The 22,029-nt window shown below is 40.2% G+C and overlaps 1 protein-coding gene across 4 annotated transcripts in view; it reads right to left on the reverse strand.

Moving 5' to 3' along the window:
* VPS13D (vacuolar protein sorting 13 homolog D) overlaps window positions 1–22,029 on the reverse strand; it is a 246,601-nt gene that overhangs the window by 116,887 nt on the left and 107,685 nt on the right. For all 4 annotated transcript variants that reach the window (XM_081226396.1, XM_081226395.1, XM_081226398.1 and 1 more), the window contains 8 exons: window positions 21,155–21,297; window positions 18,040–18,170; window positions 17,629–17,804; window positions 12,904–13,027; window positions 11,634–11,869; window positions 8,207–8,315; window positions 2,234–2,397; window positions 1,233–1,341 (listed from right to left, as the gene is read on the reverse strand). In XM_081226396.1, coding sequence (XP_081082522.1) covers window positions 1,233–1,341; window positions 2,234–2,397; window positions 8,207–8,315; window positions 11,634–11,869; window positions 12,904–13,027; window positions 17,629–17,804; window positions 18,040–18,170; window positions 21,155–21,297 — 1,192 coding nt within the window. The remainder of the gene's footprint in view (window positions 1–1,232; window positions 1,342–2,233; window positions 2,398–8,206; window positions 8,316–11,633; window positions 11,870–12,903; window positions 13,028–17,628; window positions 17,805–18,039; window positions 18,171–21,154; window positions 21,298–22,029) is intronic.

A 22,029-nucleotide genomic window follows, 5' to 3' on the forward strand; every position in this document is an offset into this window, starting at 1 on the left:
AAAGGGATTTTTTTTTTTTTTTGGTTGGGTGGGGGGGCGGTGGGTTGGGCAGGATGCTCTAAGAGAATTGGAATTACACGGGCTTTAGAAACAAACCAGAAGTAAAGTCAGGGTCAGACACGGAACCCAACAATTATAACAAGCCCTCTTTTGCCTCTAGAAGTCTGAATTGCATTGCTAATTGAAAATCACAAATCCATTCCAGATGTGTGCTTCATATAAGTAAGCAGTTTGTCTTTGATGAAAAAAGCTCAGGGCACTAGAGATAAAGAAAATAAATCTCACCAAACAGCAGTCAGAAGCTGCTTGCAGTTTTGCTCGCTCCCCCGGAGAACAAGCTCCCATTATGGAAGGACAGCCTGGTTTCCACCAGGGTCAAACACACTAAGAGCTCTCTAGATTCTGGGCCTGATGTTCCAGTGTTTACCTTTTGGGTAAAGTCCCAGGCTGAGGCAGAAATGCACACACGGTCACACGTGCTGTTCCGCTCTGTGCCCAAACCTCTGAGACACCTTCCTACCCACTCATCTCAGATCCATGGTCTCATTCCTGGCCTGAAGCCAGAAGGAGAGAAACTCCAAATTCCTGGTAACTTTCCAAACACACATTTGCTTATAAAGTACCTGGGAGTTTTTCATGGGGTGGACTGGCTGACTTGAAGGCAGGGGAAACTGAACAGCAATCTTCATTTCCACATTTGCTACAACAATGAAAGGTTTATTTGGGGACCACTGAGAATGCAGAAGTAAACAGAATCTAGGGCATGCAGAGCCCATGAAGATTACTCACCATCTCACAGAACACTTTATAGAAGATGGTTTTAACCTCACAGGTCTAAAACTAATCCATCTAACTTAGTGGTGGGCTTTTAGCTGACATTTTTCTTTCTTTCTCTTTCTTCCTTTTTAAAATTACATAGGTAATTTATCTCATCAAAGAAAAAAAATCCAGATAAGCCAAGGGAAAAGAAAAACAACACATCACTCAGAAGCAACCATTCCTAATACATTTCTTACATATCACCTTCAATAACATTTCCTGTGTAAATATGCACAGATGCACAAAGTTTCATGGTTTCCTGACTAAAATAATACATATTTGCATTGTAATTATTTTTTTCCCATTCAACAACATCTCATGTATATCCTAATAAAGACTTTGTTTCAAAAAAAAAGAAAAAAAAAAGGCTCAACCACTGCTTGCTGCAACTGGGGATGTCAAAAACTACTAACCTGGACAACCAACCCATGTAACCCACAGGTCAGTTTCCCTTCTCGGAAACTCCACGTCTGGGTTGTGCTTCGCCTACGATCAGGCTTTCTTAGCATCAGCGGCTCGTATCTAGAAGAAAGGAAAATCCAACAAGTCCTGTGAGTCAAATAATTCAGGCCTGAAGAGAGTATCAAGATCGCGGTTTTACTCTTCTTCCTTCCAATATCCTCTGCCCTTAAAATCTAACAGGCAGTTAGCTTGAATCCTATGGCAACTAGGTATCTCTCAATGAGGAAAGAGGAATAAAACAACATGGAAAGCAATGAGGACACAAATATGAATACTTTAAGGATTCACAATTTAATACATATAATAGGGGTTCTTGCTCTCTCACAATGACAAGCTGTCATGTAGTACAAGAAAGGTTTTTAAAATATTTTCAAAAATTCTTTTCTGTTTTATTTCCAAATACTTTTATTTTGTAATGGGTTTTAACTTGTAAGTCATCTAAAGTCATTTTGGAAGTAAACAAGGTACTAACTGAAAACACACTGATTTCATGGAGAAACTGAGGCACAGGCTAATAAAATAACTTATTCAAAGTTAAAGAGCTGATTTGAATCCAAGGAGTTAGTCATAAAAACACATTTGATTATTCTCTTAATAATTTATTTCTGCTTTCAAGGGATTAACAAAATTCTTAGATTAAAAAAAACAAACTGTTCACTTCTCAGGAGCAGGGGTAGGTAGACGTTTGGATGAAAAGACATTCATGTTTCATAACATATCCTTCTTATAGTTTGATTTTTTTTTTTAACATCTCCATGGGCATTTCCATAATGATTTTAAAAAATAAAACAGAAACCCAATACTCATGTTTGGAAATACAACAGGTTTCTGTCATTGAAGAAAAATACAAATTCTTACTTCATTTATAGACTCTTTGCTTTTTGGTGTAGATTTCCTCTGAGCCTGAATTTGAAAGCAGTGAACTTGAATCAAAAGTTGCCATGAAAGTTACCTGTTGTCCGTGACTGCAGCAAGACCAGCAATATCTAAGATGGCAGAGCCCTCGGTGGAGCGGGCGGCCAAGGGCTTGCTGGGGTTGTGAGGCACAGAAGAGCCCTCATGGGCCAGCACGCCTGTTCCGGTCATCCTCCACAGCTGAGAACGCTTCCCTGGCTCCTGTTGGGCAGAGACAGCAAGAGCCATCATGCGCAGCCACGGCTTCATACAAGGGCTTCAGGAGCTTCACACAGGGCTGAATGAGTTCTCAAGTAGGGGCTGTACTAAAAGACACTTTCTGATTATGTCAATGCTTAATTCAAACTTGCACTGCTGTCTATCTATCTCTAGCTGCACTTCGGATAAAATATGCTAAACTCTTGAACCAAACGACCAAAAATGACAAATAATATAAATTTTTAAAATTTATTTTTTTCATACACTTAATACTTTCTGAGCAAACCAGTTAGTCGAGGTTCAATCCAATCTCCTCCACTAGCTACACTGCTATGTTAACTGCTATTCCAGATGGCAGCCCTCCAGTGCCCTTACCTAAAAGAGTGATCCAATTATATAAAGTATATATGGTATTCTCAGTATTTGGTCTTTGGTTATCCTCATAACTGGCAGACAACCAGAATTTACCAGAGCTCTCCCCCATCCCACGTTCATAAGGGAAGCATACTACATTGATGGTTTCCAATTTCCAATTTACTGGGTTTACTATTAAGTGGATTGTATTCATAAGTTATACTAGATTGATTGCTATTAATTCTAAATATATTTTCTCTTAGGAGTATTTTATAAGCAGTACTTGAACTTCCAGGTCAATCCAAGGAAGTCTGTATAATCCATTATATGTAAGAAGTAATAATAATAATAGTAATAATACCTCCTGAATATTTACTATGTGTCAGCCACTGATCAGTGTGAGTTACACATAGTAATTCATTTAATCCTCAAAACAATCCAATGAAGCATATACTATTATTATTCTTACTTACAAATGAAGAAGTTAAGTCCCAGTGAGATAAAGAAACTTCACCACGGTCACATTAACTAGTAGGTGGTAGAGTGAAGGTCGGAATCCCTGCAGTGTGAGTCCAGGGGCAACGTGCTTATCCACTTGGCCATACTACCTTTCTAACACAATCCCTGTAATTCCATTTCAGTAACACCTAACCATTGAGAATACTCTTTCTATGGGAAGGTATACTCTAACTAGACCTGTCAGGATCACATTCTGGGTACCACAAACGCATCTACACGCTGCCCCGCGTTGGAAAGACAGCTTTTGCATCAAAGCTGTCAAAGCTGCATTAAAAGTTAACAAGGTAATATGAATGCTGGAGTCGAACGCCAGGATCTGAAATCCAGCTGCCTCATTTACTAGCTAAGTGACCTTGGATAAGCTACTAAATTTATCAGAGCTCCTGTTTCCTGATCTATCAAAGGGGGAAATTAAGCTACCTCTGAGGGTTCTTGTGACAAGTGTAATAAATACAAGGCACTTTCAGCACATACTTGGCACAGGGTTAATGCCTCGATAAATGTCTGCTATGTTACCATGATCACGTCCCTTTACACGGCACATTACGTATAGCATCCTAGTTGATCCCTCTCACAAACCTGGGAGATCAGTGGGAAAATGAGGCTCAGGTAGGAATGTGAAACACCAGATATCATCATCATTAAGTGGCAAAGCCAGAACTCAAATCTAGAAGATATGATGCTTTTTTTTTTAATTTTTATTTTATGTTGGAGTATAGTTGATTAACAAGGTTGTGTTAGTTTCAGGTGTACAGAGAATTGAGCAGAGTTCCCTGTGCTATACAGCAGGTCCTTGTTGGTTATCTATCTTATTTATTTATTTTTTATCTATTTTAAATATAGCAGTGTGATGGTGCTCTTTCTACTGTGTGCTAATGCCTCCCGTATCTCTGAAAAGAGATGAAACTGAGCTGCACTTCTCCACCCGCAATCCCCACATGCTTACTTCTCTGTTCACAGTAAGAGAATACATCTATCCCTAGCACCAAAACCACACGGAAAAGCATCTCAATTTTCCTGGAGGTGTTCCAGATCGGGAATCAAAGCACAGATGCCCAGGTGAAATCAAGTTTTCATACATGGATTCCTCTATTGCCTGCCCGCATGTACAGGCTCATCATCACTGGAAACTACCCAAACCTCCATTTAAAAACCCAAGATCCACCATTCTCCTTCCAGTTCCCTTCCCCTGCCCCGTTTCCTCACAATTTAGTCCTAAAACCTTGAGGTGAGACTGAGGGAGGGAGAAGGCCATGGGGGCTGTGTGAGGGAAGGTGGGTATATTGTGGTGGCCCGGCCCAGAGTGGGATGTTGAAACCCAAGGTGGGTGCTGATCCATATCAAGGGGCTGGGGAGGCGAGCCTAGTGTGGGTTGTCAGAGACAAAGACAGGTGAGGAGGGAATTCCTGCAGGGGGTGGGGTTGGACGGGGAGCTGCCCAGCATGTGGAGATCAGGGCCCACGCCAGGTAACAGGGTGTGTCCACACTCGGGGTCGGGGGGCGCACAACTGTGATGAGAGAACATGGGTTACATTCACGGGAACTGGTCAAATTAATAAATACATTCTTAGTGTTGGACAAGGGAGTTACAAATATGAAAAGGGAAAAAATTACAATGAGCTTTGTGATGTTGGACTGGAATTAGAACTGTTAGTGTGAACTGCTGGTTCTTAATACACAGAGATGGAGAAATCTGCTGAATATATAAATACACATATAAGATATATGTATGCATATGCACATATGTTATGTATATACACAGACACAGTATGTGCTGTGTGTATGCATATATACGTCATGTATACATAAAATCGCTAGGTCTGTCCCTTGAGAGAGTCTGGGAACAGCGACACCACAGCAGCAACAAGGGCACCTAGGGTACATATCTTAAGTTTCTAAATTCCATTCTCTGATAAAAGGAATCAGGGCTCCTCAAAGAAGTGGCAAATTCCGGGAATGCTGCAGGGAAAGTACAAAATGAGCCCAAAATAACTTGCTGTGTCAGGAAGTATGAACGTGCTCCAGGCATGAGGGGGCATATGTCAAAAGGACACAGAAGGTTAAAGGCACTCCCACTGGCCAAATATGAGAACTGAGGATAAAAATAAATCCTGACAGCAACAGCTAACACACTGAATAAAACAGGGAGCCACATAAAGCTACAGAATGAACTGTGCCCCTGCAAAATCCTTATGCTGAAGACCTAACCCGCAGTTGTGATGAAAATGGGGCCTCTGGGTAACACTTAGGCTTAGATGAGGTCATGAGGGTGGGGGTCTCCTGATGGGACCAGTGTCCTTAAGACACCAAAGGGCTTGCTTTCTCCTCTCCCCTCACCCCTGACCCCACTCTCCTCTGCCATCTGAGGACGCGGTAAGAAGGCTGCAGTCCACAAACCAGAAGAAGGGCCCCCTCCGGGAACCGACTTGGCCGGCACCCTGACCTTGGACCTCCCAGCTTCCAGAACTGCGAGAAATAAATTCTCATTGTTTAGTCTATATGATTTTGTTCTGGAAGTCCAAGCTAATACACATGCATGCATGCATACATACATAGATAGAAAACCTGATGAGGAACAGGATATTTACAGAGTCTCAAAGCACCTCTCCACAAAATATTTACTAAATACAAGGGAAAAGAAAAACTTCCTTCACAGAGGAGAAGGCTGGCAGACACCACCTTAAGCAAGTGCTAACGTTAACATCACCAGCAACAGGACAAATCAGAATTTCTCCCAACTTTTCTGTAAATCTGAGATTCTTTCAAAACAGAAAGTAAAAAAAAAAATCCCCAAAAACAAACAAACAAAAACCTAAGAGGTCAACCTTCTACTCTTGGTTTCTAATTCAAGCACATAGGTCCATTTCCCAGTGCCAATTCAAAGAACATTGCCTAGTTTTAGATGTCAACGTAACTCACTCATCACTTTCCCTCCCATTTACCAGTTTTCATCCACATCAAGTGAGATGACAACTGTGAAAGTGTGTAAATTATAAAATTTTATTTGAAGTATTTTTTGCTACTTAATTTAAAAAAATCTGTTTTTGTCTACTTAACAGACACCTAGCCCTTGGAAATCCCATGTATATTTAGTGTTTTGCTGATCACACCTGGTGATCATACTCCACTTGATAAATCAACTTTCTCTTGAGTTGGTTTTCATTCACTCTAACATCCTCATCAACTTGAACATCTGCATCATTTCCAAGGGCTCTTCTATTTTTTCCCCAATTCCTTGATTTCTGTCAGACTCTTTTATTTTTAGATTATTGCCTTTCAACATTTCCTTTTTCAAAATGTTCAATAAAGTCTAGAAAATTGTTTACTTTCAAATACTACATCTCATGGTCTCTTTACTCATCACCATTCCCAAATCTTATTTCTAAAATGTATCTAACACATAAACACAGTCTTATATAAAAGAATGTGATAACATTTTAAGCAAATTTGAATTATGTGACTTTCAACTGGTATGATATAAAAACACATGTAGAAGTACTGGTTGATTGATAGATGGATGAACCTTGAAAACATTAGGTTAACTGAAAGAAGCCCTTCATTAAAGACCACTCGTATATTGACAGAAGTCCAGAACAGGGGCGTCTACAGTGACAGAAAGTAGATTAACGACTGCTTAGGGCTGGGAAGTAAGGAGAATGCGGGGGTGATAGCTAAAGGATACAGGGTTCTTTCTTTTTTTTTTTTTTTTTTTTTTTTTTTGCGGTATGCGGGCCTCTCACTGTTGTGGCCTCTCCCATTGCGGAGCACAGGCTCCGGATGCGCAGGCTCAGCGGCCATGGCTCACGGGCCCAGCCGCTCCGCGGCACGTGGGATCCTCCTGGACCGGGGCACGAACCCGCGTCTCCTGCATCGGCAGGCGGGCTCTCAACCACTGCGCCACCAGGGAAGCCCGGGTTCTTTCTTGAGGTGATGAAAATGTTCTAAAATTGAGTGTGGTTAGAGCAGTACCTACTGTGGATATATTAAAACCCACTGAATTGTATATTTTAAATGGGTGATTTGTACGGTATATGAATTGTATCTCAATAAAGCTGTTAAAAATATAAAACTGAATTAGAAACATAGGTATTAAAGTTTCATTTGATGTGCAAAATCTGAAATAATTTGAATCTATCCCCCATTAAAAATGCAGTAAGAGTTGTACAACCTCAAAGCCCAATGAGTCATAAACCACCTACGTTACTGTCACACACGATAGCACTTTAGTTGATTAAAGGGCATCCTCTGTCAGCATTAGGGCCACTTAGGTTGGAGACACACAACCTCTGTCAGGGTTGTTTTTGGATTATATGATTTACATTATGCAAAATTTTCCCGAACACACCCCTCAGGTAAATGGTTTCAAATAATTATAGCTGGTGATCTTCCTCCTCTTAAAGTGATTTCTGCACCTCTGTGTTCTCAAACAACATTCATTTTGAAGTCTGAACTATTTAGTACCAGTCTTTCTGTCAGTCACAATATTTCTGGTCAAACTTTACTCTTTCTCTCAATATCTGGGTCTATTAGCATAATCATTTCATAAACTAACTTGAAAAGAATGTTGGCATAAAAAGGGAAAAACCTGTCAGTGTGATCATTTTTCCACTGAGTTCAGGGAAAAGTAGATTAGGGGAGTGTTACAACAGAAAAAGAGTAATGAAAACGACAAATCACAAATCTGAAAAAAAATAAATTCAAGAATTAAGTTCTTCGAAAAGGTATCAAAGATGAGAAGGGCTTGGAATCCCTAGAGCAGGCGTCATGGGACAGTGGGGAGAACAGCAACTGGAGCAGTCAGGACGCCCAAGTTCCATCTGAGCACGGGCCTAGGTCTCTGCTTGCTCGTCTGCAAAACGAGGGGGTGGGCCAGGTGGCCCCTGTCCCTTCCAGGGCTAAAAATCTTTTCTTCTAAACTCCAAGTTCTAAGCTCTCTTACCTTCTTCTTTAAAATGACTCTCTGTGTCTTTGGTGAGACATCCAAGACGAGCTCTGCACAGGTAATGGCTCTGTTGGAAGCCACAGGCCGTCCCGTCCCCTCCTGTAAACTAGAATTGAAAAAACAGTAACAATCATAATACACACACACACACACGTATACACGTGACTCACATGCATATTCATGTACTCATAAGCAAATGGCTAAACCTCCACCATAAAGAAGATAATTCTTCTTTAATCATAGAAGAAAAAGCCTGACTCAAGCTGCAGAAAGATCAAGGTTGTGCTGTTTTCCTGCACAGTTCAAAGATTCATTTGTCAGAAGACATACTCTGACATTTCCCCTCTCCTGATAATTTCAGTGGCTTAAAATTCAGACATAAAAGGATGCCTATATATCTTTAGAGACAAAAAAACAAAAACTAATCCAGACATTCCAAGGGTCCAAGAATTAGTTCTACTGTTTGCCAGGAAGATGATCAGAATTACTGCATCCCCATGTCTTAGCAAGAAATCAGAAGTCCCTTTAGGATGAAAAGAAAACAAAGGGTTCATAATCACCTTCCTCCAATTCCACCTTGTTGTGTTTCTCTATGGCTTAAGAATACTAAGCTCTATGGAATGCTGCACCCTAACTACACTTCAGGGTGTTTCAATGAGATTTTATTTAGATTATCCTCCTGTTTCCACTAATCTCTATCATCAAAAAAGGGACTGAAAAATTCCGAGTTAAAAACCAGTTTTCATATCAAAAGCACAAGTGACCAAAAAAATTTTGACTTCAACAACATTAAAAACGTCTGTCCTTCCGAAAGACATTACCAAGAAAGTAAAAAGACAATCCACGGAATGGGAGAAGATATTTGCAAATCATGTATCTGATATGGGATTTGTATCCATATTATATAAGGAGCCTTGAAATTCAAAAAGGCAAAAAAATCTAATTTAAAAATGGGCTAAGGATTTGAATAGACATTTCCCCAAAGATATACAAATAGGGAATTCCTTGGCAGTCCAGTGGCTAGGAGCCACTGCTTTCAACGCTGTGGCCGGGGCAGCCCGGGTTCAATACCTGGTTGGGGAACTAAGATCCCGCGAGCTGTGCAACATGGTCAAAAAACAAACAAACAAACAAAAAAGATACACAAATTGGAATTAGCACATGATAAGATCTTCAATATCATTAATTATTATGGAAATGCAAATCAAAACCGCAATGAGATAACATTACCTATTCAGTAGAATTACTACAATCAAAAAAAAAGTGGAAAACAGGGCTTCCCTGGTGGCGCAGTGGTTAAGAATCCCCCTGCCAGTGCAGGGGACACAGGTTCGTGCCCCGGTCCGGGAAGATCCCACATGCCGCGGAGCGGCTGGGCCCGTGAGCCATGGCCGCTGAGCCTGTGCGTCTGGAGCCTGTGCTCCGCAATGGGAGAGGCCACAACAGTGAGAGGCCCGCGTACCGCAAAAAAAAAAAAAAAAAAAGGTAAACATAGAATTACCGTAGAACCCAGCAATTCCACTCATAGGTATATATGCAAAAGAATTAAAAACAAGTACTTAAACATGTACATGTATGGGCATGCTGATAGCACTGTTCACAATAGCCAAAAGGTAGAGACAACACAAATGTCCATCAAAGGAAGAACGGACAAACAAAACGTGGTACAGACACACAATGGAATACTACTCAGCCATATAACAGGAATGAAACAGTGATACATGCTACAGTGTGGATGAACCTTGAAAACATTATGCTAAGTGAAAGAAGCCAGACACAAAAGGTCACATATTTTATGATAATTTATGTGAAATATCTGAAATAGGTAAATCCTGAGAGACAGAAAGCAGATGGGTGGTTTCCAGGGGCTGGGAGAAGAGGTTTAATGGGGGAGTCACTACTTAATGGGTTTGGGGTGATGAAAACAGTTTGGAACTAGATAGAGGTGATGGCTGTACAATATCACGAATACACTAAATGCCATTGAAGTGATCACTTTAAAATGGTTAATTTTATGGTATATGAACTTCACCTCAATTTAAAATAAAACAAAACAAAACACAACTAGTCTCCTTCCTCATCATTAGTTCTCACCAAAAATGCGAAGAAATAGGATCTACGGCACTTCAAAATAGGGTTCAATCCCTTAGCACACTAAAATTCCCAGGAACTTCTCTTTTTCTCTATCCATATCTGTTCAACCCATTAAACTCGTAATTCTCCATTAGGATTCTTCAGTTAAACAGCTTAGTAACTACTGGAATTTAACATAAGAAAGTAAAGAGAAAAACATGAATAGCAACCAGATTAAGGACTGGTTTTTCAGGCACTAAAACCTTAAGCATGTCACACTGTTGAGTGCCATAATCTTTAAAAAGAAAGAAACACACATGATTGACTTAATTAAAACAAGATAAGCATCTCAGCACCATCATTATCAAAAGAGAACTGTGATAAACAAGGAAAAGAAGGGCTATTCTAAGCAAAGGTGCCTATTCAATTCATTATTAGGGAAATCTGGAGTCTAGGTAGCTGAGAGAGACACTGCACAGACTCAGAGATGACTTTGTGGGCCTCAGGCACACACACAAATATTTCATGAGCAAAATTATTCAGAACATTTTGCAAAGAAATATGACTTTAAATGCCCTGTTCACCAGGTGACTTATATTTGGAATGCTAAAGATTAGGCTATCTTCCCAGTTTCTCCAACTTTAAAATTGGCCCTGTAACCAGCACAGAAACAAACTACATTTATGTGTTGGTGGAATGACTACTTTTGAAAGCCTAACATTTTGAATCTCTACGTACCTATCTCTGTACCAATCTAACAGAATTAGAATAAGCTCACTATTCCTCGCCTGACTTTTCTTTCTAAATACAACTAACTAGTCAGACAACAGTGAAGATTATAATTCTAAGGCAACTGAAATTACTGTCAAGTTAAACTCTTCTGCTTGCCTTTGGGTGACGATTAAAAATGACCTTTAAGTGTCTGCTTAATCAGAATTCTCAATGGAAGAGGAGAGTCAGAATGGTGACGTGAATAATTATGGATGAAGATTAGTCAGTTTCACATGAGGAAAGAGGTAAAACAAAAAATGGCAAGAAGTTTAAGGCAAGAGAAATGTAAGACATTATAATAACAATGCCTTAAGGGAGTTGTGAGATACTAGAATGGATTATTGGGGATAGATTATTAAAAAGAGAAGAGTCTTGCCTTTTTCGATAAATTTTACTCTAGCCAGGAGACAAGGGTTTAGACTAAACTCCTCTCAAGATAGAGCCTGAGCCTAGGGTTTGGTAAAGAATGGAAGGAATCTTCTTCGTTCATCCCTTAGCCTCCTGAGAACTGCTTAAAATTTAAAACCGGTTAATAATTAGACTTTTCTGCTTTACCAACAGTAATTTAACTCAGAATTACCCAGAGAACGTATATGTAGCAGCAATGTAAATGAAATTTTCGTAATAAAGCTGTCGGTTCTCCTGGAAATCATTCATGTTGCAGTGGATCTCAGAGGAACCTGCCCCTTTAACAGTCAAAGTGATAAAAGGTGGCAGGGTGGGTTCGTCCCAGGCATAATCCAAGGAAGTCATGGGCTTCACTTCAGTTCGGAGCCTGGGTTCAGCAACGCCATGCTGAGTGAAGACAACCGGGACCTACAGTAACGGCAGAGAGGATAAAGAGGACTTTCAGTCAGAGCGGTGGTACTGGAAAGTGATCAGTGCCTCCTAGGTTTAAGTCCCAGATCCTTCCCAAATGAATCCTACACAGCATATAAACCACAAGTGAGGCTCATCATCTGGCCTCTTCAAATGCCTTTCTAATCATCTTCAAAATTGCAAAAAGCCCACCGATTAGACATGGGCCACAGCCTGTTGGGTAAAGGGTTTTGAGAAGCTCTGCCACACCAAATACCTAGAGGAAGCGTCTCTGTCCTTTCAATGGCATCTAGTCTACCCTCAACCCCCTGGGATACACTTTGAACAAAAATTTTGGAGTTCAGCTATGGAAAGTCACATATTTTAAGATGTAAGGCATAATTTAAAATAGAATCTAATGATTTCCATCTTGGCTTTACTTGGAAGATTCATAAAAGAGCTCACTGTAACTAAGCAACAGTAGGAATGCCCGCCCATTCTACTGGGCATTTGTCAATCTGATTCTGATTCCTCCTCTCTCTCTGTTTATATGGAAATGTCTACAGAGGGCACCATGCCAACCAAACTATCTAGTCAAAGTAAGTTCTGAGGACTGAGAAGTCACTTCTGGACAAGGCTGCCCAGCAATCAAAATAACCAGCAGAGGGCTTCCCTGGTGGCGCAGTGGTTGAGAGTCCGCCTGCCGATGCAGGGGACACGGGTTCGTGTCCCGGTCTGGGAAGATCCCACATGCCGCAGAGCGGCTGGGCCCGTGAGCCATGGCTGCTGAGCCTGCGCATCCGGAGCCTGTTCTCTGCAAGGGGAGAGGCCACAACAGTGAGAGGCCCGCCTACCGCAAAAAAAAAAAATAATAATAATAATAATAATAATAACCAGCAGAAACCACCTCCCAGTGGTAAGATTTCTAAGATCCTGTATAGCTTCTTTTGAACCCAAGTTTAAAATGTACTTCATCGTTATCTTAAGGGCAGTACATATTCCACTTTCCCGCATATGAAACAGCCAAACTGGCTCTCAACTCCCCTTGATACCTTAGAAAAGTTGTCAATTCGGAAAGGAGGGGGTAACTGATCTGTATCACTAAAGGAGATCCTATAGGTAGCTCCTCGAAGAGTAATTTCCACACGCAGGAAGAAGCATTTTCCCAGGGTGTCTCTGCAGCAAAAGGAAACAAAAGAGGCTGCATAAAATGGAGGGAACGAGTTCCAGTTCACATTCCCCTCATACGTCTCATGATCACCATTGCGTGCTCTCTGATCACATTAAAAAAGTAGAAATGGACAGTATAATCACACAGTAAAAAAGAATTCATTCAAGCAACTTTGAACAGCACGCCGTAACTGTATGAGATCTATAAATTTTACTTAGGGTTTGTTTTGGGTCCTAGCGTCAGTGCAGCAAATGAGTAAATATTGGTTGAACTACATAAAATTGTTAATATTAGACTACTTTTGACCTAGAAAAGAGGAATTTCACATGGTTCAAACTAATATATTGATGTTATTGATAAACAGGGTTTGCATTGTAGGATGAGGGAAGGTGAGGAAGAATCCTGTGGAATGGAGGTACCAGTATGTGATCATAATTTATGTGGGTGGTGTGTGTGTGTGTGTGTGTGTGTGTGTGTGTGTGTGTGTGTACTTAAATACAGATAAACCACTGGAGAGAATGGAAAGAAAGCTCTTCCTTAGGGAAGAATATCAGTTAATAAATGTAGAAGAAATGAGAGAGCCAGAAAATCACCATTTTGCAACCACCAGTGTAATAACTGATTCAGGTAAGAACCATCAAACCATTGAGTGAAAGGTTTTGGGGAAACAGAACATACACACAATCTCAAATTATCCCCCCAATGGACTAGTCCTGTTTACAAAGAAGAAAAGGTAACTTCACAATACAGAGACCTGGTGGACACCATCTAAACCAAATGATGATCGAATTTAGCAACATCAATAATAGGACAACAGACGTCACAGGCCTCCGGATGTGATGCAGTGGGAAACACGTACCACCGCAGAAGTAGTATTCTTACCAAAAATGTCTGGCCCAAATTTTTCTTTTTTCTTTTTTGGCCCAAATTTATATATAAAAAAACATCAGAAAAATCCAGAAAATAAAACATTCTACCAGACACCGGCTTGGACTCCAAAAATGTCAACGTCAATAAAGACAAAAAGGGAAAAGTGAGACTATGACTATTCTAGATTAAAGGAGATGAGATATACCAGCCAAATAAAATGCATGATCCTTCACTGGATCCTAGATCTGGGGAGGAGGGTTGCTATGAAGGACATTTTAGAGGACTATTTATTTAAAAACATAATCAATATTAAATTTCTTCAGTGTGTAATGATAGGTAATAAAGTTTTTATGGCTGAAGTATCATGACGACTTCACATTACTTTCAAATGGTTTGGGGGAAAAAGTGTATGTGTGCACGTGTGGAGAGAGAACAAGAACAGACCAAATGTTGAAATGCAGGAAATCTAGGTAAAAGAGGGGTGCCTTGTACTACTCTTATAAGTTTTCTGTGGGTTTAAACTGTTTCAAAATGAAAATGTGGGGAAAGTAAAGGAAGGAAACAGCTGGCCCAGGTCCCTGCTCAGTAGTTTAGGGCCACACACTGAAACTATTTCAAAAGGATTAACAAAGGTACGCAAGCCATCCTTCTCCCCACCCTCCACACCTTTTACTTCCTTTTCTTCTTTTTTTAAGTAACGATGAGTAACTTTTTTGTTTAATTCTGAATTGGCTTCAGACCACACAACAGATCTGGGCTGCCTCCACCAAGGCAGTATATAAACCAATGGTGGTTTCAGCTGCAGAATTCCTCACCTTCCCCTGCCCGCGCCCACCACGAAATCTTGTGGGGCAGGGGTCCCCAACCCCTGGTCCTCGGTGGATGGGGCCGCACGGCAGGAGGTGAGCGGTGGGCAAGCGAGCGAAGCTTCATCTGCCGCTCCCCATCGCTCGCATTACCACCTGAACCATCCCCCTACCCCACCGTCCGTGGAAAAACTGTCTTTGACGAAACTGGTCCCTGGTGCCAAAAAGGCTGGGGACCGCTGTTGTGGGGAACATATGATACTACCAGATAGGAGTTCTGGTTGAAGTAGGGATGAGGACATTGGAGCCCTGCCCACTTTGCTCCCTTGACCTGTAAAGTCATCTCCTTAGACCCCAGTGGCCCCTAGGAACATAGCTGGAAAACCACTATGCCAGAAGCAATTAACTCTAATAAGGGGGGCCAGGGCAAAGGATAATTAAGAAAGGCACATCATCAACCAAAACAGAAACAAAGAAAAATCTCAGATAATGCATTTTTTAAGTCAAATATAAATACTATTTTGGATCACCTATTATTCATTTAGCCATTTTTCTGTTCCCTTACAATAGTGTTCTCCGTAGAGAACTAACCATAAGGTATAAACGATTAAACGATTAAACACTGTTTCTAAATGTGTTGAAATAGCACTGATTTCAGTGTCTTTGAAGCTTTAGCTTCAAAAAGCATTTGATGAAAAAAATTAAAGAGGACAGAAATAAATAGAAAGTCATCCCATGTTCATGGATTAGAAGACTTAGTATTGTCAAGATGTCAATGCTACCCAAAGTAGATCTACAGATCTAATAAACCCCCATCAAAATTCCAAGTGTTTTTTTTTCCCCCAGAAATAGTAAAATTCAGATGGAATCTCAAGGGACTCCAAATAGCCAAAATAGTCTTGAAAAAGAACAAAGATGGAAGTCTCACACTTCCTAACTTCAAAACTTATTACAAAACTACTGTAATATTAAAAAAATGTGTGATATTGGCATAAAGATAGAATATGAATGAATAGAATAGAGAGCCCAGAAATAAACCCTCACATATAGGGTCAACCAAGTTTTGACAAGGGTGTCAAGACGATATCATGGGGAAAGGAAAGTCTTTGCAACAAATGGTGTTGGGAAAACTGGATATCCACAAACAAAAGAATGAAGTTGGACCCTTACCTTACACTAAATACAAACATTAACTCAAAATGGATCAAAGACCTACATGTAAGAGCTAAAACTATAAAATTCTCAGAAGAAAACACAGGGGGGAAAGCTTCGTAACACTGGATTTGGCAATGATTTCTTGGATACGACACCAAAAGCACAGGCAACAAAACTTAAAACAGGTAAGTTGGACTACATTGAAATTAAAAACTGTAAATCACAGAACACAATCAACAGAGTGAAAAGGCAATGTATGCAATGGGAGAAAATATATGCAAATTATGTATCTCATAACGGGTTAGTATTCAGAATACATAAAGGACTCCTACAACTCAACAACAACAAAAATAATTCGAAAATGGGCAAAGGAGTTGAATAGACATGTCTCCCAAAAAGATGTACAAATGTCCAACGAGCACATGAAAAGAAGTTCAACGTCACTAATCATTAGGGAAATGAGAATCAAAACCATGAGATACCACCTCACACCCATTACTATCAGAAAGGCAAAAAATAACAAGTGTTGGTGAGGATCTGGAGAAATTGGAACCCTTGTGTGCTACTGGCAGGAATGTAAAATGGTGAAATGTAAATGGTGAATGTAAAAATGGTCCTACTGTATAGCACAGGGAACTATATTCAATATCCTGTGATAAACCTTAATGGAAAAGAATATGAAAAAGAATGTATATATATGTGTAACTGAATCACCATGCTGTACAGCGGAAATTAACACAACATTGTAAATCAACTATACTTGAATATATATAATTTCACTGCACTAGAGTGAAATAAAATGTAATAAACTATCACCAAAAGAAAAAAAAAAGGAAGTTCTGACACGTTACAACATGGACGAACCTTAAGGACATTATGCTAAGTGAAATAAGCCACTCATAAAAAGACAAATATTGTATGATTTCACTTATCTGAGGTACCTAGAGTAGTCAAATTCATACAGAAAGGAAAACAGCGGTTGCCGGGGTTAAGAAAGGGAAAAAGAGGAGCAGTAGTTTAACGGGTACAGAGTTTCCATTTTGCAAGAGGAAGAGAGTTTAGAAGATTGTTTGCACAACATGAATGTACTTAACACTAGTGAAATTAAAAATGGTGAAGATAGTAAATTTTATATTATGTGCCTGAGGCCCACAAAATAATCTCTGGATCTTTATGCTATCTTTCTCATATGGTATGTGCATTTTACCACAATTTTTAAAGTTTAATACATTTTTTTTTAAGCAATGGATGAAAGCAGAAAAAGAAAGCAGTCATCCTGTACTACTTGAGGCTGAATTTTGTTGATTTTTCTTAACAAGGACCTGAGGGTCACTGGGTTGGGCAAAGAAGGCCAGGTGATTTACTGAAACCGCATCAAATGAGAGAAGAGTTTGTACAATGTGCAAGAATAGACAAAAACATTTATAATCAAAGCTGCCATCTAAATGCTGACAGAGTTGTGGGCAACAGTGAGATCAGTACTACCCCCTGAACATGTGACCTCAGACGACAGCAACTGCACAATGGTCAAAACTGTCAAGGTTCCCTTTAACTCACTGCATCAAAATGTTGACTCCTCCTTGCCTGGTCTTTGCAGTTTTATGACCTTTGAGCCAGAAACATATGTGTGCATTTCGTGAAGAGTAGTCTTACTATTTATTACTATTTACAGCTTTATAAATATTTGAAATTTATATGGTATTTACAGCTTACTATTTACATTACTGCACCTCAAATGAGGCTACTTTTTGTCTAAATATAGTCTCAGAACTCACCTCATGTTGATATGGAAGGAATTATTCTTGTTGACTTCAAAGCCTCCAGACCAAATACAATTGGGAACATCCATCAATCGGACACATAACAGCTGATCGTAGTCATTCCGAGGCCAATGGAACACCACACTGGAACCAGGAAGGGTGGAAATGTAACCTTCAGGATTGGCTGTTCCCTAAAACACACAGGATCATTGGCTTTAGTCGAAAGCCAAGTCAAGACGTAAATGCTTACTGAGTATCTATCTACCCTGAGCCTTGCCCTCTACCAGGAGCTATTTAGGATACCAAAGGCACAAAATGATTATTCACATCAAAAAACTTAGTGTTGATGGGGAGATAAGCCCTGACATTAAAACTCACTGTGCTATTAAATAAACACTAGTTACTCTTCAAAAGCAAGCTGCTTACCTGTCCCCTGGCAAATTCCCTCTGTGCAAATGCAAGCTTGTGAGATGATTTATTATCTAACAGGTAACGGGGAGCGAAGATTACCATACAGGTGTCGATATATCGGCCTCGGCCTTTCTTGACATCAATACCTACAAATAACAAGAACCAGTTCCATGAGTTAATCAGAAGGAAAAAAATTTGTGGTCTAAAAAAATTAAATAGCTTCACAATTTCTCTGAAAAAACAATTGTAGCACCCAGAGAGTCTGTCAAGCCTCCTAAGAATGGAATGAAAACAGCAACAGCACTCAAAGTATTATACTTTATTCCCATTTAGGCCTTAAAAAGTCTCCATGGCAACATCAATGTCCCCGTAATTCCTAGCTTCTTCATAAAGTATGTACAACTATAACAACAACTAAAACACACAGGTGTTCAGTTTGGTTTCCATTTATAAAACTAAGCAGGGACTTCCCTGGTGGTGCAGTGGCTAAGAATCCGCCTGCCAATGTAGGGGACACAGGTTCAAGCCCTGGTCCAGGAAGATCCCACATGCCGTGGAGCAACTAAGCCTGTGCGCCACAACTACTGAGCCTGCGCTCTAGAGCCTGTGAGCCACAACTACTGAGCCCACGCTCTAGAGCCTGCGAGCCACAACTACTGAGCCCACGTGCCACAACTACTGAAGCCTGTGCGCCTACAGCCCGTGCTCTGCAACAAGAGAAGCCACTGCAATGAGAAGCCTGCCTGCCGCAACGAAGAGTAGCCCCCGTTCACAGCAACTAGAGAAAGCCCGTGCACAGCGATGAAGACCCAACACAGCCAAAAATAAATAAATAAAATAAACAAATTTATATAAAAAAAAAACAACTAAGACAGTTTATGTGATACATTTCTGCTTACACATGGGACACAAAATTTCCTCCTAGGGAACTTGCCCCTTTTACAGCATATCATACAAATTTCATATTACTTAACTGGCTTCTGCAACTGCCCTGAACTCAACTGACTCTTCTAGTATTTTCTTTAAGCCCACTGCCCAAGAATCCAGCTCAAACATAATGCTAGATACTATAGAATTTATTCCTTCATAAAATAAATGTTTTCAGTACCTACTAGGTACTGGAGAAAAAAAAAGGCAAACAAAACACATAGCAAGGAAAAAAAGACATAGTCAATCAAAAGGAAATCTCAAAACACCAGGTTCCAAAGAAAGAAAGAAAAATGAAATAGCACTATATCCTTAGAAACTCTGCTAACAACTTTTAAAAATACGAAACTCAGTGGATGAATTAATTCATTCATTCAGACAATGAATAAAGCAACTATATTCAAGGCATTGAGCTGAGCACTGGTTATAAAATGATAAAAATGTTTATGGTAAAAATAATAAGTTATTGAACTCTTAAAACATGCTACACCCTCCACCAAAGGCTCAACATTTAATTCTCATAACAACCTCTTATGAGTTAGGTATTTTCATTCCTTCATTTTTGCAGATGAGGAAACTAAGGCAGGGAAAGCTGGGTAACTTGCCCTGGGTCACGCAGCCAGTAGGTGGCATAGCTGGATTTAAACCCAGGCAGCCTGCCTCGGGAGTCCTTGCTCACATCATGATGGGACATATACAAGGACCCTACCAGTAGTCAACAAGTATCAAGAGACCATAAACAGAGAAGAGACCTTAGGATATGACAACTAGGTGTCCTGGATGTTCCAACGTGATTCCAATTAGAAATGTTCTGATCTGTTAACTCCCTAATTCACTTGTACTGGTGTTCCTTTAATTTAAGTCTCAAAAATAGCTGAAAGGCTGAGCAAATCACAGAAACAAAATCACTGAAACTCTGTATGAAGCAGCCTTTGCCTATTCAAGAGGTGGAGCAAAAAAATGTGAGGAAAAAGTAAAGAAAATTATCCTCAGCTGGAGGATCAGATAAACTTTATTTCTTCTATTGAAAGTCTTAATGTCAACTTTAAAGTAGACAGCGTCCATGTCAAGGGAGCATACATGCAAATTCATGTTTAAAAAAACAAAAACCTAACTCTACTTGGAAGACAGTCTTCTACTAATAAACCTTCAAACACTTAAACATATCACTGGCTCCATGGGATTCAAGGTAAACAGCTAAATGACACCATCTCAATTTTTCCTTTTATAACACGACTCTTTACATGGACACTGTCCAAAACAGTAGCCACTAGTCATACATGATCACTTATACTAACTAAAATGAAATGAGAAATTCAATTTCTTTGTCACACTCACCACATTGTTTAGTAATGTACTCTCAAGTGCTCAGCAGCCATGCGTGGCTAGTGCCTCCTTATGGGACAGTACAAAACAGAACATTTCCACCTTCCCAGAGAGTTCAATGGTTTCCCAACATTCAATACTAAACCGTGCTTTGAGATCCTTGGAAATTATATATGAAAGGAAAGATGCACTGCTAACATTTTAAACCTGAGACACATTTAAATCAAGTTTGTCTTAACCCTTTGGAAAATCTTTTGCGTGCTCCGGGTGGCCACGAGGCATACAGGTACAGCATCCTCCCCTTCCCTCGCCACCCGCCACGTGCAGAAGCTAAGCTAGTTAGGGGCTTCTAATTACCATAACCACCAAGTGCATTTTATTACATTTTTTGCCTCAAATGTGGACACCCCAGTTGTAATCCTACTTCTAACAGACTTCCCCTTTATCTGGACAAGTCACTTAACCTCTCTCTGCTTCAGTTTCAAGTAGAACAATGCTTCTTACCCTCTTAGGGTTTGCAAGTTTTAATGAATGCGTGGGAAATGCTTGGAGGATAAAGAGCATTCTAAGTGTTCCTATTATTCCCATGAAAAACAAGGATTCAAGCCAAACTGATACTCTCCTGACACAGGTGAGTCTGAAATTAAACAGAGCCTCAGACCTCAAAAGGGCAGTGTTCAGGTGGTTCCTTAGATCCCTAGGAGAATAGATCTGTGTTGATATCAATCTAGCATTCAGAGAACAGATACCTGACCCAATGCCAAATGAGAAAATCAGCACTTGCAGCGAAGCCAAAATGTATGGCCAACTTATCCCTCCAAGCCTGAAGTCATCGGCCCATGGTTCCGATTCTCCCGCTGCCCCAAATATAACCCACCAATGTTATAGATCAGCCCTGGGCGGTTTCCTTGCTGGATGACTCTCAAAGCTCGGACGCCACTACCACCATCCAGTGAGAAGCCCTGACACCAGCCCGGCAGGCCTTCAGGATGAATCCCCCTTCCGATTCTCATCGTGCAGCTGTGGAGCACAAAAGCAAAGATGTATACATTCATCCATAAGAAAGTCTTATCTACCTGTTCTAATCAGGAAGCACTGCTGTGGCTATCAGCCAAAATTAGAACTCTAATACTGACTCTTCCACATTCTCATGTGATTCCCAAACACAGAAAGGCAATTAATCAGTGGTCAAAACTCTATCTTAGAGGTAGCCACAGTTCAATAATGTGCAAAAATGTACTGACCTCCACAACTAAATGCTTTAGGAGAAAACATTATGATTTTGTGAGCATAAGACAGGAGGAAAATGCTACAGTATCTGAAAAACAAAGATTCAAAGCAAACTGTTTCGATGGTTCGCGAAATACCCTGAACGTACGAGAGAAGTATATACAGAAGATGAAGCTAGTGGTACATTCTTTCAAGGGCCTGGTACTATTGTAACAGCAAAGCACCATTTAGTTGGTCAGCGTCCTGTCACGGATCCTGGAAACATAATTCCTGAATGTATGCTCCAGCTCTACCACTAACAAGTAATGTAACCTTGGGCGGGTAACTCTTTCTGAGCCTCAGTTTCCTCATCTAAAAACAAAATAAGATTCCCTGTGCTGCCTGATCTACTGAAATGTTGGGAGAATCAAATGAGATAGTCTATGTGGAAATGCTTTGGGGACTGTGAATTCCGTACATAAAACAAACTCTGTTTCAAACGTCAAGTCCTGGATGCTGACCACATCAAGTGGCTGTGTGTGT

Source organism: Mesoplodon bidens, assembly GCF_964165515.1.
Source record: "Mesoplodon bidens genome assembly, chromosome: 2".
In the NCBI taxonomy this organism is placed as follows: domain Eukaryota; kingdom Metazoa; phylum Chordata; class Mammalia; order Artiodactyla; family Ziphiidae; genus Mesoplodon; species Mesoplodon bidens.